This window comes from Vulpes lagopus, chromosome 2 (genome assembly GCF_018345385.1).
Source record: "Vulpes lagopus strain Blue_001 chromosome 2, ASM1834538v1, whole genome shotgun sequence".
In the NCBI taxonomy this organism is placed as follows: Eukaryota; Metazoa; Chordata; class Mammalia; order Carnivora; family Canidae; genus Vulpes; species Vulpes lagopus.
The window spans coordinates 140,320,807-140,338,662 of NC_054825.1; the positions used below are offsets into that span (position 1 = coordinate 140,320,807).

The 17,856-nt window shown below is 39.2% G+C and overlaps 1 protein-coding gene across 5 annotated transcripts in view; it reads left to right on the forward strand.

Moving 5' to 3' along the window:
• Positions 1-2,881: 2,881 nt before the first annotated feature.
• The window catches only part of TRPM6 (transient receptor potential cation channel subfamily M member 6), a 155,187-nt gene continuing 140,212 nt past the window's right edge, over positions 2,882-17,856 (forward strand). For 4 of the 5 annotated variants that reach the window (XM_041744710.1, XM_041744712.1, XM_041744714.1 and 1 more), the window contains exon 1: positions 2,882-3,118. Coding sequence is in view for 1 of the 5 variants with exons in the window: in XM_041744713.1 (XP_041600647.1) it covers positions 3,110-3,118 (9 nt within the window). In the remaining 4 variants the exon portion in view is untranslated. Of the gene's footprint in view, positions 3,119-9,405; positions 9,555-17,856 lie in introns of all 5 variants that reach the window. The other variant, XM_041744711.1, reaches the window with a different exon arrangement.

The following is a 17,856-nucleotide window of genomic DNA, read 5'->3' on the forward strand; positions in this document are numbered from 1 at the left end:
TTCTGGTACATATCTTTCCAAGTTGTACTACTTTCAACTTAAGATTTGGTCTATTAAATGGGAATAAATATGGTGCCTATCCTATAGCATTGTTGTGAAGAATAAATGAGAAAATAAATGTAAAGCAAACATACGATATTTTATAGGTGATTGAGAAATGACAGTGGTTGTGCTCCTCACACATACTCTCTCTCCTCCAAAGCATTTATTGGGGAAGAATTGTATTTACTTTCTCTCCTGTGGAAGGAATTTGGGGCAGGGTAGAAGTTGGCAAACCTATGGAATCTTTCTAGAAAGGAAGCAAGACGATGGGAGAAGCAATAGTTCCTACCTCCTCCAGATGCCTGGTTCCCACAGAAATCTGTGGGTTGTCCAGCTGTGACAGTGGTCTATGGGGCAGTGTGTTCTCTGCATCAGAGACATTCCCTGCTTGGTTCAGTTGCTAGCTCTAGGCTTTAATTTCCTGTCCTTCATTTCCTGTATTCTGTCTTCCCTGTTTCTTTTGAACCTAAGATGGGATTCCTTCTCTCTGCCCAAATGCCAGATATGCAGAGTTCATTTCTTTGGGACTTCTCTGCACCTCAGCACCAATTCTCAGATGAGGGTAAGGATGAAATCAATCGCAGGTAGGACTCAGCTAGCATCCCAGGATGATGCTTAAGGCTTAGGGTTATGGCAGGTATTAACAAATTAAAGCATGAAAAGAGAGAAATTTGATTTGACCACATAAAGTTACTGTTGGTTTCAGGCACTTGCATTTCTTTATCATTTGTGTCTAATTACCTTGTAACACCACATATATATGGCTATCATTAACCGACTCTGACTCAGTTAAACCTGTACCATGATCGTCTGTTCATTTATGTTTATTGCACTATAATGATAGTAACCTTATATTATTTGTAATAAAAAAGGTAGTGATATTGTATGTTGTTCAAAATAGTCCATATTGTGTTTTGCCATAACATGGAGATACTATAATCCTTTCCTGATACTCTCACTCTAAAATCTACTTCACAAGCCCACCCCCCGGAGACTACATTTCTTTTTTCCTTTCCTTTATTTTGGAGACTACATATTTTTTTTAAAGATTTTTATTCATTTATTCATGAGAGATACAGAGAGAGAAGCAGAGGCACAGGCAGAGGGAGAAGCAGGCTCCATGCAGGGAGCCCGATGTGGGACTTGATCCTGGGACTCCAGGATCATGCCCAGAGCCGAAGGCGGGCGCTAAACTGCTGAGCCACCCAGGGATCCCTGAGGCTACATCTTTTTAATGCTTCTCTGGGGTGGTAGTTCTTACCCTTTTCTCCGTGTGTCATTGACCCATTTAATTAAGCATTTGATGAACCCTAACAGCCTTTTTCCCAGAAAAATGCATATAATCCTAAATTTTACATACAATTCAGGGTTCAGAGAACCCTTGGTTGCATTAAAATCTAGGTTAAGAACCTCAGTTCTGGAAGATTTGGAATTTTTTTCTTTTTTTTCATATGGACAACAGAGTAATAATTACAAATGAGTATTTGGTGCTTACTATGTGCCAGGCACTGTTGGAAGGTGACTTAAAACTTGCACGTGCATGCATGTGTGCATGCACACATGTGGCATTTTTTTCTCCAACTTCTCAACTGTTTGTTTTGACCCAACAAAAGGAAATGAGGGAGTAGCAATAAAGACTTTAAAGTGCTCATCATTTTAGGCATCCTAAGAGTATGTGAGATTCACTTAGAGCACTTGCTAAATTTCAGAGACAAAGCAGTGTATGGGTGTAGAGAGAGAAACTCGTTGAATTTATTTGGAATTGTTTTACAGCTTTGAAACCACTCCCATTTGTGGTGGTGGTGTGGAGGGTGGGGTGGCGTGGTGATGCAGCTGAGTTCCTAAAATGAGCTTGGCAATTCGTGGAAAATACCTCAGGAAGGGTGATAAGAACTCTGAGTCATCAATTTACTTCTAAGTCAGTAATCTAAGGGCTATGAGGAAAATGAAGTTTATAGCATGATAAACACAACCGACAGCTAGCTCTGAAGTTCCATACTCAGCACTATATTTAAGACCCAGTTTTGGCTTTCCTCAGCCACTCAACAGGAAATGCATAATCTACTTTGCCCTCTTGGCGGAGTGGAATACCACCTAAAAGAAACCATGTGTTTGCAGATATCATATCAGGCTTCTGTTCACAAGATACTGCACAATTTATGTAAATAAATCTCTGCCATTTCTTTCTCAAATCTTAGGTGGAATTCCCTGCCCCCCCAACTCCTGCTTCTTCTAGAAGCATTTATGAAGAAGCATTTATGTAACAATCATCTAAGAACAGGAATAATCCTTGATGGCTTTCTGGTGCCTCCAAGTTCTGTACATGGATTAATTAGTTTTTCCAATCTTTCCATACCCATGGTTTCCAGAAAATGAGAAAGGCCAGTTCAAAAGGGCACTGAAGTTCTTAGACTCAAGTATGGTGGGGAAGAAAACAGGGCTGAGGGAACCTAGGGGCCCTGCAAATGTTTCCTATCAAAGTTGGAAATTTTAAGAAACAGGATCTAAATGATAACCCATCTTTCAAGGTAGGGCACCAAAACGAAAGGTAAAAACAAACTCTTTTATACTTCGGTGAAAATAACCACTAACAAAGTTGGCAGAGGTTCTAAATGAATTTTTATTTTATCTAACTTAACGCCAAAGTCGAGCTTCGCTTGCTGAACAGCCACTCAAGGAGGACAGTGTATTCACAGTGCAAATGCCCAGGATCAATGCGGTTCTCTCAGCAGATTTGCTGCAGCTGGGGAGCTCAAGCAGCTGATGACGACAGGAGCAGGAGTGTTAATCATTTCCCCGACCAGGCGATCTTAGTCACAAGTTCCAGCTAAAAGTGAAATCACCCCCACCTTGGTTTAAAAACGGCTAAAAACTTTTTACTCCGTTCACGTTGCAATTTCTCCCTTTCAGGTTAAGCACATGGAAATTTGTTCAGCAATTCTTTTTACGGCACTATTTCCATTAGCTGCTCCCACAAGCTGGAGTTTATCTGATTGTGGGGTAGATGGAAACTTCAGTATAAAATTCAATGGCCGAAGGCTGAGTGAAGTTTACCCTGGCTGTGGTTATGAAGAGGGTAAGTGAATGAAACTCTTTGTTGCTCTTGTGTTTATTTTCTCTTATACTAGATTTTATACACCATAAAATGTAAAAGGCATACTCTTGCGATTATACTTAACCATGTAGATTTGCTTGATGATCATTTTTAAGTGATCGCAGGCCAAAACCAAGATATTAAAACACCCAATTAAGCATGCATGCCAAACAAAATTGCTTCAGTTTCCTCTTGAAAAAAAATATTTTTATTAATTAAACAGCCTGTTTAGTTAATTGAACTGTTAGTGAAATGTCTTTCTGCGTTGATGGAAAGTTGAACTCTTCAGTAAATAGATTTCTTCAAGGCCTAGAATAGTGCTGGGCACTTAGAAGATTTTGTGGAAGTAGCTAATGATTATTTCTCTTTCTTTTTTTTTTTTTTCTGTACTACATAAATTGGTTTTAGAAGGTATTTTCCATGAACTTGGGCAGCCCGGGTGGCTCAGTGGTTTAGTGCTGCCTCCGGCCCAGGGCCTGATCCTGGAGACCTGGGATCGAGTCCCACATCGTGCTCCCTGCCTGGAGCCTGCTTCTTCCTCTGCCTGTGTCTCTGCCTCTGTGTGTGTGGGTGTGTCATGAATAAATAAATAAAATCTTTTTAAAAAAATCTTATGTACTTGATATACCAGTGATGAATGAAAAAGGAAGTAGATAAGGTTTTTACGAAAATAATTTCACATTTTCCCACTATATTCAAACTATGATTCCATTTTTGAGAACATTAACAAGCACTTTTCTTCTGAATATTCAGAAAATTACTGAGATGACACACATGTTTTACAACATGGCTCATCATTGTGAAAATCTGGAAATAACCAAATAAATGTTCATGAACAGGAAACAGGATGGTGGCTAAATACACTGGAATACTACATAACCCATAAAAAGGATGAAGAGAATCTGTATTTATTATTTTTTAAAGATTTTATTTATTTATTCATGAGAGACACAGAGAAAGAGAGAGGCAGAGACATAGGCAGAGGGAGAAGCAGGCTCTATGTAGAAAGCCTGATACGGGACTCGATCCTGAGACTCAGGTCATGCCCCTAGCCAAAGGTAGATGCTCAACCACTCAGCCAACCAGGAGTCTGGAGAATCTGTATTTATTAACAGGAAATCAGTCCATCTTATATTGCCAAGTTAAAAAAGAAAAAGCAGTTTCTAAAAATAGTAAGTATAGCATATTTTCTTTCTTTCTTTGTTTCTTTCTTTTTTTCTTTTTCTTTTTTTTTTTTTTTTTTTGGTAAAAATAAATACCAATATCTACATTTACAAGTCTGTAGGAATATTCACCAAACCATTTGCAGTAGCTACATTTGGGGAGCTGAATGTGAAAGTTTTCAATCTACTCTGTAGTCATTGGAATGCAAGTGGTAGGGAATTTATTTACTGCTAAAACCGCAGTGTATAGAACTGTGTTTGGTACTTAATAGGCATGCAATAAATAGTGTTGATGAAAGAATAAATGAATGAATGAAGAAATTTCTGTAATATTTGAATTATTTAGAGGTGGCATGGGTAATTTGTAAGCAAATAAAATCCACAAAATACCTTAATTTTCAAGTATAAAAATGATTTAGAACAACGTCCAAAGTCTCCAATATGTCTTTTCCGCTTTTTGCAATGCTTTCCTTCCTTTTCCTAGCTAATTTTGTTTCAAAGGAAAATGAAAATGTTGTGGTGCCTGTGCTCCCTTAAGACTGTCAGCCTAGGCTTCTTACTTTGGGTTTGATGTCTGCCCTCCCTCAGAAATCTGTGCATCTCACATCCCAGATTGCTGCTTATCTTCTTACGCCCATGGCCCCTTTCCAATGTGATTACAAACCCTGGCAATTCAGACCCTGTCTCACAATCCCTTCTGTCCTCAATAGTTAGCACAGAGCCTCACCAACAGTAGGAGGATAGTTTTGTGGCTGGGTATTCTTTCTACAAACATCTGGGCAGTTACAAATAATGGAGAATTACTGTAACAATAGGCACCCAGTGCATATTTGCTGAAGGAATCACTGGGGCTTGATTCTGGCTCATAATCTCTGCATATACAGGTGATTAGATTTGGTTCTGAGGGAGGTATGAGGAGGCTGTATCAGTTTGGGATCGTTTTCATTGCCAATAATAGAACACCTAACTCAACTGGAAGAAGCAGAAGAGAAAGGGATTTTATTGGCTCCCAGTGTAGTTTAATTGGGACTGTACCTGGCTTGAGAAATAGCTAGACACTGTGCTTCAAAATGACATCTCTGTCTGTCTTTCTCTTATTCTGTTCTCAGAGTTTCTCTTTGAGATTATGAAATAGCTGCCCAAATCTCTTCAAACTATATTCTTTTGATTTCAGTCCAGTAGAGAAGATGCCTTTTGCTTCAGCAGCCCTAACTAGAAAACTAAATCAGGACCCTGGGAGTAAAGCAACACTAACTGTAGCTAGGAAACTTCATGTGTACTGTTTTCATGAGCTTTGTGGACTGGGGGTAAAGCTTCAAGCAGGCTAGGTAGACTGAGGATAAGGGAGAGGTGGAGCTCCAGGGAAAAATCAAGGCTGTTGCCATAGGAAAGGGAATGGATGTCTGATAGTTGAATGTAAATGCAAAGGAAGATGATTATGTATCATTCTTTTCTTTTCCACTCTCCCTAAATAAATGCATACAAATATGAGTAAATAACAGATACTAGCTCTATAAAGATGTCCATGTAGGTACTGTTACAAAGGTAGCAGGTGGAAAGATGGGGGGCGGGGGGCTGTCTGAATCAATCAAAGCCGGAATCCTAGTATGGAGCAATGACTCTCAAATTTGTTCCATATTGAAATTACTGGGGCTAATTCTGATGCCCATGCCACTCTTGATAACCATTATATCAGAGTATCTAGTGTCAGGATCAAGTAAATTGTATTGTAGCCAAGTTTGGGAATCAGTGATCAAGAGAGGTATCAGAGAGGATTTAGAGTAGTTTTAGAGGTACCTGAAAGTGTGCTTTGAATGTAGTAGATCCTCAATAAATAGTCTGATAATAGGATTTACAGGAGGAAAAGAACATGACTGAACACAGCAGGGGGATATTTGTGAACTGGCTACTGTATGTAGGCATCACATTCATTTCTTGACGTATATTTCTCCCTTGATCTTCAGAGTCAGGATTAAAAAATACACATCTCTATTTACAATGAGGCACTAGAGGTTCAAAAGATAAAACTTGCCAAAAGGCCAGCCAATGAGTAAAATAGGTCTGTTGGTCTCCAAATTGCATATCCTTTCACAACACTATAATTGAAAGTGTCAGACATGGGTTTATTTTTTTTTAAGATTTTATTTATTTATTCATGAGAGACGCAGAAAGAGAGAGACATTAGAGGTTCAAAAGATAAAACTTGCCAAAAGGCCAACCAATGAATAAAATAGGTCTGTTGGTCTCCAAATTGCATATCCTTTCACAACACTATAATTGAAAGTGTCAGACATGGGTTTATTATTTTTTTTAAGATTTTATTTATTTAGGGGATCCCTTGGTGGCTCAGCGGTTTAGTGCCTGCCTTTGGCCCACGGCATGATCCTGGAGTCCTGGGATCGAGTCCCGCATGGGGCTCCCAGCATGGAGCCTGCTTCTCCCTCGGCCTGTGTCTCTGCCTCTCTCTCTCTCTCTTTCTCTCTGTCTCTCATGAATAAATAAATAAAAAAGATTTTATTTATTTATTCATGAGAGACACAGAAAGAGAGAGAGGCAAAGATACAGGCGGAGGGAGAAGCAGGCTCCAAGCAGGAAGCCCGATGGGGGACTCGATCCAGGGACCCCAGGATCACTCTCTGAGCCGAAGGCAGGAGCTAAACCACTGAGCCACCCAGGGATCCCCATGAAAGTGTCAGACATGGGTTTAAAGGCAAACTCAGATTTTAGATGTAGCAACTAAACTTACCTGACTAAAGAAGGTATATGGAACAGGCATGAAAGCAGTTCTTAACAATTGACAAAGATGACATTATCTGCAGTATGGTTTGGCAAACTAGAGCCCATGGGCCAAATTCAGTCCACAGCTACCTTTTAAACAAATTCTTATTGGGATACAGCCATGTTCACTGTTTACGTATTGTCTGCAGCTGCTTTTGTATTATAGCAGAGCTGAGCAATCATGACAGATACCATATGGCTTACAGAGCTTAATGTATTTACCACCTAACACTTCACAGAAAAAGTCTGATGACCTGTGACCTAGAGTTTACATTTTTGTGTGATCAGCAATTCTGTGAAGGGATGAGATTGCTGTTACCAATTCAGGACTGATAATATTTTTTACTGCTGTATGAGTTGGATTCTGCAAACATATACCTACTCATTCATTCAATCAGTTAACATTTATTGAGCATTTATGAAGTACCAGACACTCTGAACTCAGCCTATTAGGCAGATGAAAGAAAATGGTTGAAATATGGTACAATGAATTTTACAGTGAAAAAAAGGATACTGAGGTATGATAACATTTCTCTCTACCTCTAAGCTACATGAGGAGAGGCTTTGGTTCTGTTTTAGCTTATCATTGTGTGCTCAGTTTCTAGCAGAGTGCCCAGAAGGCAGTAGGGGATCAAAAAGCATTTGATGAATGAACTAATGAATCAGTTAATATGACCGAGGTAACCATCAGATGCTAGGAGAATGCACAGAATCCAAACTCCAATAGGATGTCAGGTTATGAAACAAAGGAAGTGGCAGAAGTCAAGGGGGTGGGGCAGCACAGAAAGCAGGGTTGTAGGAGTTCAGTGGACCCATTTTGGAGGCCAACCACAAAGCCTACCACCAGGGGACTGGACGGAAAGAGAACTATGAGCCTAAGCAATATTTGGTTGGAGATCTCATGTGATAAATAAAATAGAAAACCCTCTCCAGTTCCTGACTCAAACACCTCCAGAAGCTTCTACAGGATAAGATTAAGTCCTTTGGGGCACCTGTATGGCTCAGTGGTTGAGCATCTGCATTTGGCTCAGGGTGTGATGGCAGGGTCCTGGGATCAAGTCACACATCAGGCTCCCTGCAGGGAGCCTGCTTCTCTTTCTGCCTATGTCTCTGCCTCTCTCTCTCTCTCTCTCTCTCTGATTCTCATGAATAAATAAATAAAATCTTAAAAAAAGAAAAAGATCAAGTCCTTTATAATTTGTTCTCTGCTAATTCAGTTTCATTGCCCTTACTTTCCTATGCCAGTTCCCAGTGTCCAGTTTGATACTTTCTGATTGTGCTTCATTCAGTCTTAACTCTGTGCTTTGTAAAAAGATATGCTCTCCCCTTAGGATGTCCCTTCCTCCTTCTCTAATCCATACTGCTCATCCTATAAGGCCCAACACAACTATGACCACAAAGGCAGATTTTTCTCACCCACCCATAATCATACAAATTATGGTGAACATCCTTGTGTTGTTCCCTCCTAGACCTAGTATGAGCTTCCGTGATGTCTCATCTCTGGATTATATCACACATTCACATCCACCACTCACGCTCACACACTAGGTCAGTACTGCCTTGGGCTGGTTTGAATCATTTCATGGGCTAATGCTTTGCAGGAAGTTTCATTAGAATGTGGGTTCCCAGAAAGAGGGAGCATGAGAGGTTTTCTCATATTCTCTAAGTACCCAGAACAATATGTACACAATATATGAGTAGACTCTTAAATACTTATTGAATAAATACATGAATGAATCAGATGAATAAAAAGTTATGAGGTTGGAAATGCTGCCAAAAAGGGAAGTCAGTGAATGGAAAATAATTAGAGATGGTTTTAGGATGGGAAAATAATTAGTACTTTGTAATTAGAGGTATTCTAAAAAGCACGGGTTTTGAGGGAAAATATTTAAGTTTATTAAAAAAAATTTTAGTAGAAATTCAGACATGGGGAAATGAATTAATTGACTTCTCAGTTTAGGGTACTTAATCATCATTGATCTGTGTAAGGTACTGCTCTTGTTTTTATGCATTCATTTATTTACTTATGTACATATTCCTTACTGTCCTCATTACTTATTGCCATTCCCCATCACTACCACAGGAGTGGCTCTAATGTGGTTAGTGTGTATCCTCTTTTTGTGTCTGTTTTTGAAAACAGTGTGTTTTGTTTTTTACCATGTATTTAAAACATTTATATATGAGGTGATGTGTTCTGAACATCAATCTGGTTCTTACCTTTTTTTATGAAGCGTTAAGGTGTTTAACATCTACACATATTGTATAGTATAGATCTATTGTTTCTAATTGCTACATAATACTTCATGAAGTGAATTTACGACATTTCAGATTTACACCTCCAGTGATGAAAACCAATACCACCTCCAAACCTTTGTCGCTACAAATTATGATGAACATCCTTGTGTTGTTCCCTCCTAGACCTAGTATGAGAATTTATTTGGGAAAAATCTCCAGGAATGGCATTACTGGATCACAAGGTATATATCTATTTAATTTGACTAAGGAGTACCAAATTCCCCTGCAGAATGGTGGCGCTAGTCTACGCACACATTCCCTCTCTGTCCCATAAAGCAATGTGTGGAGTTTCTATAAACTACAACCCTACTATACTTAGTGTTACCTAGCTTGCTAATTTTTGCTAGTCCAACAGTTAAAAATTGATATTTCATTGTTGTTTTAATTAGTGTTACTTTATGAAAGAGTTTCAAAATCTTGCTTTATTCCGTTTCTTTGAGGGTTTTTTTTTTCCCCCAATAAATTGCCTATTTGTAAATATTTTTTTACTTTTTTCTAAGGGAATTCTTGTCTTTGTTGTTATGAATTTACAATTAAGTGCTTATTAAGTCATTTTTTTCAACCAAGAAAATTAACTTAAATTGTAGCACTGAGTCACTTTGCTGAATACCTCTTAACTACTTTATTATTATTAAACATTATTTCTGATTTTGAGATACTAGTAGTGGCTGCATAGTTTTTAGATCTTCCCAAATCCCCACATATAAAAATGATTTTATAAAAAATTAAAACCCATGAACAACATTTGCAACAAAACTAAGTAGACTTTAGTCTCTATTCTGGCATGTGAGGAGATTAAAAGTTAAAAAATTAAAACCCATGAACAACATTTGCAACAAAACTAAGTAGACTTTAGTCTCTATTCTGGCATGTGAGGAGATTAAAAGTTGCCATTCCTTTTTTTTTTTTTTTTTTAAGATTTTATGTATTTATTCATGAGAGATACAGAGAGAGAGAGAGGTAGAGACATAGGCAGAGGGAGAAGCAGGCTCCCTGCAGGGAGCCCAAGGTGGGACTTGATCCCCGGACTCCAGGACCATGCCCTGGGCAGAAGGCAGGCGCTAAACCACTGAGCCACCCAGGGATCCCCGAAGTTGCCATTCCTGATGCCACATAACAAACTGAAAGTTAAAAACTCTTCTTTGAAGAAATATAACTAGGAACTTCTGAAACTGAAGTGCAAAGAGAAAAAAGAATGAAAAAGAAACAGATATCCAGTTCCATGAGACAAGTACAAAATGTTTAACATAAGCATAAGGGGAAAGAAGGAAGGGTACACAGAAATATCTGAAGCAATAATGACGGGGAATTTCCCCAAATTCATAACAAACACCAAATCACAGAACCAGGAACTCTGAGAACACCAAACAAGATAAATAACAAGTGAATTGACAAGTAGGAAACTCCAACTACAATAACCACAATTGCCAATAACCACAGACCGTGTATACGATCATCATCTATGTAGGAGATGGGAAAGGGAGATAATGGGTGGCAGGTGGAGTAGGAACAGGAGAAACTCAAATGAGCCAACAGATATTCCCTGAAAATTATGGTGTTCCCCTGTTTGGACCCTTCTGGAAAGAGGCTATAGAGGGTTCATTTTAAGAGTTCAAAAGTCCCTTTGCAATAGCTAATTCTAGTTTTGTAGTTATTAAAGACTATTAGAGTTATCTGAAGAGACAATTTGAAGAGGCCCTTACTGACCAGAGATAGGACTAATTGCATTTCAATAATGATAAGAAAAATGATAGGAACTGCACTGGATTGCAAATTAGTTATCTGGTGCTGTGTAACAATTGTTCTGAAGCTTTGCAAAGCCAGACACATTATATCACACAGTTTCTTGGAGTCAGGAGTCCAAGAGCAGCTTAACTTTACCTCTGTCTCAGAGTCCCTAGTGAGATTGCAGTTAGGCTGCATTTGTACAACCTATATGGACATTTGCATCTGGGTGTGGAAGATCCACATAAAAAAATCACTCATGTTGCTCTTGGCAGGATGCTTCTCTTCTTCACCATGTGAGCCTCTCCATAGGGTTGCTTACAATGTGACTTCCCTCTGAGTGCACAGAGACAGTGAGAGCAGTCCAGTGAGTGAGCACCAAGGATGGAAGCCACAGACTTTATAACCTAATCTGAGAAGTGACACACCTTCACTTCTGCTGTAGTTTATTGGTTACACAGACCAAATCACCTCCTTATGGTAGGGGACTATGCAAGATGTACAGGCCAGAAGGTAAGAATCACTAGGTGCCATCTTGCATTCCGGCTCCTGTAGTGTGAAACCCATCAGATATGCTTATATCCATGAGTTCACAATAATATTAAAAAACCAAAAGCCAAAAAACTAGTTGGGCTCCTGAGAATGACAGCCAGCTATACATTATCTTAAAAACTAGGGAAATGAAAGAATCAAGCTTTCCTATATGAACTATAACCAGAGTAGATGAGTGAAGGACTCTTCCTATAAAATTATTTCAGTTAATGAAATGAAATGATAGGGTTGGAATATTACCCATATTATAATCCCCCAGTAAATTAATGAATTTAGGCATCGAACATGAAATGCTGCTGACAATGAAGAAGAACAAAAATTAGACAGTATGTGCCATATGATGAAAGAACGCACCACCACCTTGACCTTGCCAGACTCAGTGCACGCTGAGTCTCATCAGGCCTTTGAATTCAATCGTCAGTTTGCACAGAAGTGAGAGGAGAAACAGTATAGTTATACTGAGAATGTGCAACCATCACAATCCAGACTGGAGGTCTCTTTAAGCCAAATGGCCTGGGTTATTCGACAGAAAAAGTGTAAGTATAGAAAGGAATGGAGAGGAAATACAAACAGCATAAATTAAAAAACCAGTTAAAGAAATGGGCAAGACTGTAGCAGCTCGGAATGCATTCTTGGTTGAGGGAATTATAAAGAAATACAAGGAAGTTATCAAAGCCAGGATAATGGAAGAAGGAAGAGGGTGATTATTATGTAATAATAAGGGACTGTAATTAAGTTGGGGCACAGGGAGAGGTTTCTGGGCAGCTGGCAAATTTTTCTGTCTTGACCCAGTCAGTAGGTAGGTAGCTACAAGAGTGTTTACCTTATAGTCATTCACTAAGGTATTAATTTGTTTTAAGTGATGTCCTTTATCTGTGTTTTATGATAAAAACATTTTAAAATTTATTTTATTATTTATTTACTTATTTAAATATATTTTTAAAGATTTTATTTATTTATTCATGAGAGACATACAGAGAGAGAGAAAGAGAGAGAGGCAGAGGGAGAAGCAGTCACCATGCAGCGAGCCTGTTGCGGAACTGGATCATGCCCCGGGCCAAAGGCAGGCACTAAACCGCTGAGGCACCCAGGGATCCCTATTTATTTATTTTATTTTATTTTTTTTCCTATTTATTTTTTTAATTGAAATTCAATTAGCCAACATCATTAATTTCAATATTTTTAATTGATATTCAGTTTAAAAAACCATTTTTGAAGATAATCTGTGAATGTAGTAAAATATTCAAACAGTGGAAAAATTCAGAAAGTGAAAGGTCAGTTTCCTTCCCAACCTATCAGTCCTTGAATTTTCTTCCCCAAAGGTAGCCATTGTCACCTGCTTCTTGTGTATCTGTCCAGAGAGATCTTACGCATATAAAATCTCACACAAATACATACGGGTGCTTCTTATATATGTATATATGAGTGTGTGTATATATGGATGTCTGTACATATATATATAAATATATAATGTATAATTCCCTCTTTCATTTTAAAAGCATAAACCATAAAATTAGAATGCCGTGCACATGTTCTGATCTTTATTTCACTGAATATTTTGTAGACTGTTCTCTATCCCATAGGGCCAAATTAGATAAAAATTATAAGGTCAGTCCCTCTTTCTAGGCTACAACCAATATATTTTTACCTGTAAATAGCAGTTTACATAATCAGGTGCCTTTTCTAAGAATATACTTTATTATGTCAGTAGACGTGCTCCGACTGTCTCAATGTGGAGATACTGCTCATATTGACTTTGAAGGTACACATTTTTCACAAAATTTAAAGTTCATTTGTCCTTTTTTTGTATCAGCTTAAACAAACCTGCTCACCCTTTGATTCAGAGAAGATAACCCTAAGGGAAGGGTGGATTCTAGAATTAGCAAAGTGCTCCTTCAGCATTTCCCTTAAGGAACTCAGAAGCATTTTATGGCAAGTGTCAAAACACACGTGTGACTAACCTTTGTGCTTCTCAGTTGATAACTGCTTGTTTGTGGTGATAGGTAGGATTAGAGGAGACAGACATGCCTTTAAACTCCAATCTTGGGCTAGTAAATGTTTTCTGGGCATCAAATCACATTAAAAAAAAAAAAGAACTTGGTGAGGTATTTTAACTATTTCCTTTTCATTTTTAAAAAATATTTTATTTACTTATACATGAGAGACACAGAGAGAGAGGCAAATACATAGGCAGAGGGAGAAGCAGGCTCCCTTAGGACCCTGATTTGGGACTCAATCCCAGGACCCCAGGATCAAGAAGACTTGAGCCAAAGGCAGATGTTCAACCCCTGAGCCACCCAGGTGCCCCTCTTTATTTCCTTTAATATTTTTTGCTTTTTCAGTCACTTAAGTAGTATCTCTTGAGTACCTACCCTGCATTAAGCAGTGGGCAGTGCCTCAGTACACCAAGGAAAGAGGTACAAAGACAGAGCTTACAGTCTTGCTGGAATTCACGATACACACACACATAAGGAACCGCTAGTGAATGAGATAGTATGGTATACATCTGCATGTTTATCTCAGTGAATGTAAGGCATGTGTTAACATATGTAACACATAGAGAATATATGTGTATGCTAAGTGGTGTGGCACAGATCATCAGAAAGCAGGCAAGATGCAGTTTGGAAATGATGTGGAGGGTTGGTAAACCAAAGCAGTTGGAAGACGATATGAATCTGGTTGTTGGGCAAGACTGCTGCAGAAAGCTCTAGAGCTGAGTTTTTCTTTTTCTTTCAAAATGATTATAGATTTACAGGTGGCAGCAAAAATAGAACATGTTCTCCTAATCATAACAGCTTACATAACTACCGTACAATATCAAAACTGGCATATTGACGTTGGGGCAATATACAAATCCTTTCCTGTTTTACATGTACGTACTTCTGTAGACCTGAACTTTGATAAATGAAGTTTGGTAGACAAAGAAGAGGAATGAGGAAGGACTTGAATAAGCAAACCTCACAGGGTAGTTAACTTTCCAGAACTGTCCTCTTTCTCTCTTCTTCCAGCTTGTAGGCATCCCACATAATCCTAGGTCAATTAACCACACCTTCCCCACTGGGGGTTGGCTTTCTACCTCCTCTTCACAAATGTTCCCAAGCACTTCCTGCTGTGTTCTTATTCCAGCCGTCCAAACACAGGCAGTCTCCCTTCCAGAAATCATTTACTCTGTGAGCTAGTTTGTTGAGAACCAATCTTCCCATGGATACAGAGGTACATGGGTGATGAGTTCCCCACCCTCTCTCCAGGCCTATGTGACTCAGAATGTAACTGAGCCTTAGTGAGAACAATATCTGTCATTGCTGTACATGGTGGTAGTGCAGCGTTTCTGGGAGTTCCCTTAACATCAGGAGGATTCTCTGATGTGTCAGATGGACTCCTATCTTAACAGGTCCTGTTCTATTGCTACAAACTGCCACTGTGTACAGTGGGTAATGTTAAAGGGAAAGCCCTTTTTTGATAGTTTTAATGACACCAAATAAAATCTTTTGTAATTCAAGTATCAACTCAATTAACTATCAGTTCCTTAAGAATGAGATAGGAGGGATCCCTGGGTGGTGCAGTGGTTTGGCGCCTGCCTTTGGCCCAGGGCGCCATCCTGGAGACCCGGGATCGAATCCCACGTCAGGCTCCCAGTGCATGGAGCCTGCTTCTCCCTCTGCCTGTGTCTCTGCCTCTCTCTCTCTCTCACTGTGTGCCTATCATAAATAAAAAAAAATTAAAAAAAAAAAAAGAATGAGATAGGAAGTGCAAGACAGGGAGCTGATGAGAACTAGGTGGAGAGACACTGAAAAGAGTTTCTAGAAAGAAACTCAGAGAAGTAATTACCAGGGATTTATTCTTCATATTCTTTCTCTCTTTCTGTCTCCTTTGTATCTTTCTGAATTCTCCAAATTCTCTATGACTAGGATGTACTGCCTTTATAATCAGAAAAATTAGAGTGCTTCTGAGATGAAAGAGGTGCATGCAGATTTGTTTTGTTTGTTTTAAAAGATTTATTTATTCATGAGACACACACACACACACACAGAGGGGCAGAGACACAGGCAGAGGGAGAAACAGGCTCCTCACAGAGATCCCAATATGGGACTCGATCCTGGATCCTGCGGTCACGTCCTGAGCCAAAGGCAGAAGCTCAACCACTGAGCCACCCAGGCATCCTGTGCATGTAGATTTGTAGATGCAGTTTCTAGCATGGCTGGAAGGAGATGAACAGGACCCTGGGGCAGTGTGCTCCTTAAGGCAGAGTTGAGCCCCATTCTAGCTCCAGCAGCATCAGGTAGGAGCTCTGAGCATATCCAAGCACATACATGATTCGAAACTTTAGAAAGGGGTGTCTACGCAGAAAAAAGAACAGAGGCTGCCCTCTCTTTGGTTTTCGTGATGAAATATGAAGCCACCATTGACACCTGCAGACTAGAGTCCTGCCAGAGTCAAAAAAGGAAGCCAGTTCCTTCCGGGTCACAAGCCCTTTAAACCCTGGGTTTACATCATTGTTCTGGAAAAAGTTACACTGGAAACCTTGCACTTCCATTAAGGCAATGTTGACAAACATCCTGCTCTTTCAGTTCTTGAACTAAACCTGCTATCACTAAGTGCTCATGCTCAGCTAGGGAGAAAGAAGGGCAAGTGTCCAGACATTCTCCGAGTAAGAGCCACCTGAAGTACTTTTGTTTTCTTAGGTAGTCCTGATACTGATTTGGTCCCATGATCATCATTATATATCCTTTTCCATTTCTGCAAAGAGCCTCAAACAGCAGTGATTGGGCTTCCTGTGTCCTATGTTGTCCTATATGGGACTTTTTTTTAATTTTAATTTTCTTTTCAAATTTTTATTTAAATCCCAGTTAGCTAACATACAGAGCAATATTGGTTTCAGGAGTAGAATTCAGTGGTTCATCACTTACATACAACACCCAGTACTGATCTCATAAGTGCCCTCCTTAATTCCCATCACCATCTACTCCATCCCTCCATCAACCCTCAGTTTGTTTTCTATCATTAGGAGTCCTAGAGGGGACTTGTAAGTCTATAAATACTTATATCAGTCCCTTTCAATACAGCTTATATCCCGCAGGAGTGTGTCTTCTAATCCTGCTCATTTTACTGATGAGATACATTATTTGCAGTAATCACCTTCTCCTTTGGTGGTTTTTGATTTCAATTATGCCCTTAACAACTTTGTAACACGCTTTATGGAAATATGATACTAAAATTTGTCCATGTCTGGTTTCTCTCTGTAGATACAGTTATGCCAGCCTAAGCATACTAATGCTATAAACAATTAAAATGTTCCAACTTGTTTTGTTCATACTTTTTTTTTTTTTTAATTTTTATTTATTTATGATAGTCACACACAGAGAGAGAGAGAGGCAGAGACACAGGCAGAGGGAGAAGCAGGCTCCATGCACCGGAAGCCCGACGTGGGACTTGATCCCGGATCTCCAGGATCGTGCCCTGGGCCAAAGGCAGGCGCTAAACCACTGCGCCACCCAGGGATCCCTGTTCATACTTTTTAAATGGGAATTCCAGAGCAGCATAAAATATACTTAGCAATTTGTATCTGTTTCCTGATAACTTTTAAAGTAAGAGAGGGTAATTTGGAGGAGTATGATACTTTACTAAAGAGTTAATAGATGATAGAACTCTTACTTCCATTTAGTTGGGTTGAAAAAATATTTCTTGCATGCTGGGCCATGTAAATGCTACGTGATACAAAGAGAAGTGGTTCCTATCTTTACAAGGTGTACAATATATTCAAAACATAATAAAAATTGATGAAAGCTGTTAAATGAATATCCCTTTTGTCATTACACCAAGGGAGATCTGTAATAGTCAGAGGCCAAAGTGATTGAGAAGAACCTCTTGGTCAAAGGGAGGAAGGTTGTGGGAAGGATTGTGGGTGGTGTAGGTAGGCTGACTACAAAAACATGGACCCTCTTGAGGATAAAAAAGGATGCTATTCATATTTATGCAAGAGGTACTATATGGGTCTCTTTTCAGGCAACAGGGAGTTACGGTGTCCCTCATTGAAGACCAAATTTAAGGAGAATTGTCATGAATCTGAAGGGTAGAAAAGTATATTAGTTTGCATGGCTGCCATAAATAGATGTCTTAACCAATGGAAATCTTATTGTCTTGTAGTTCTGGAAGTCAGAAGTTGAAAATCAAGGTGTCAGCAGGGTTTAGTTCTTCTGAGAGCTGTGA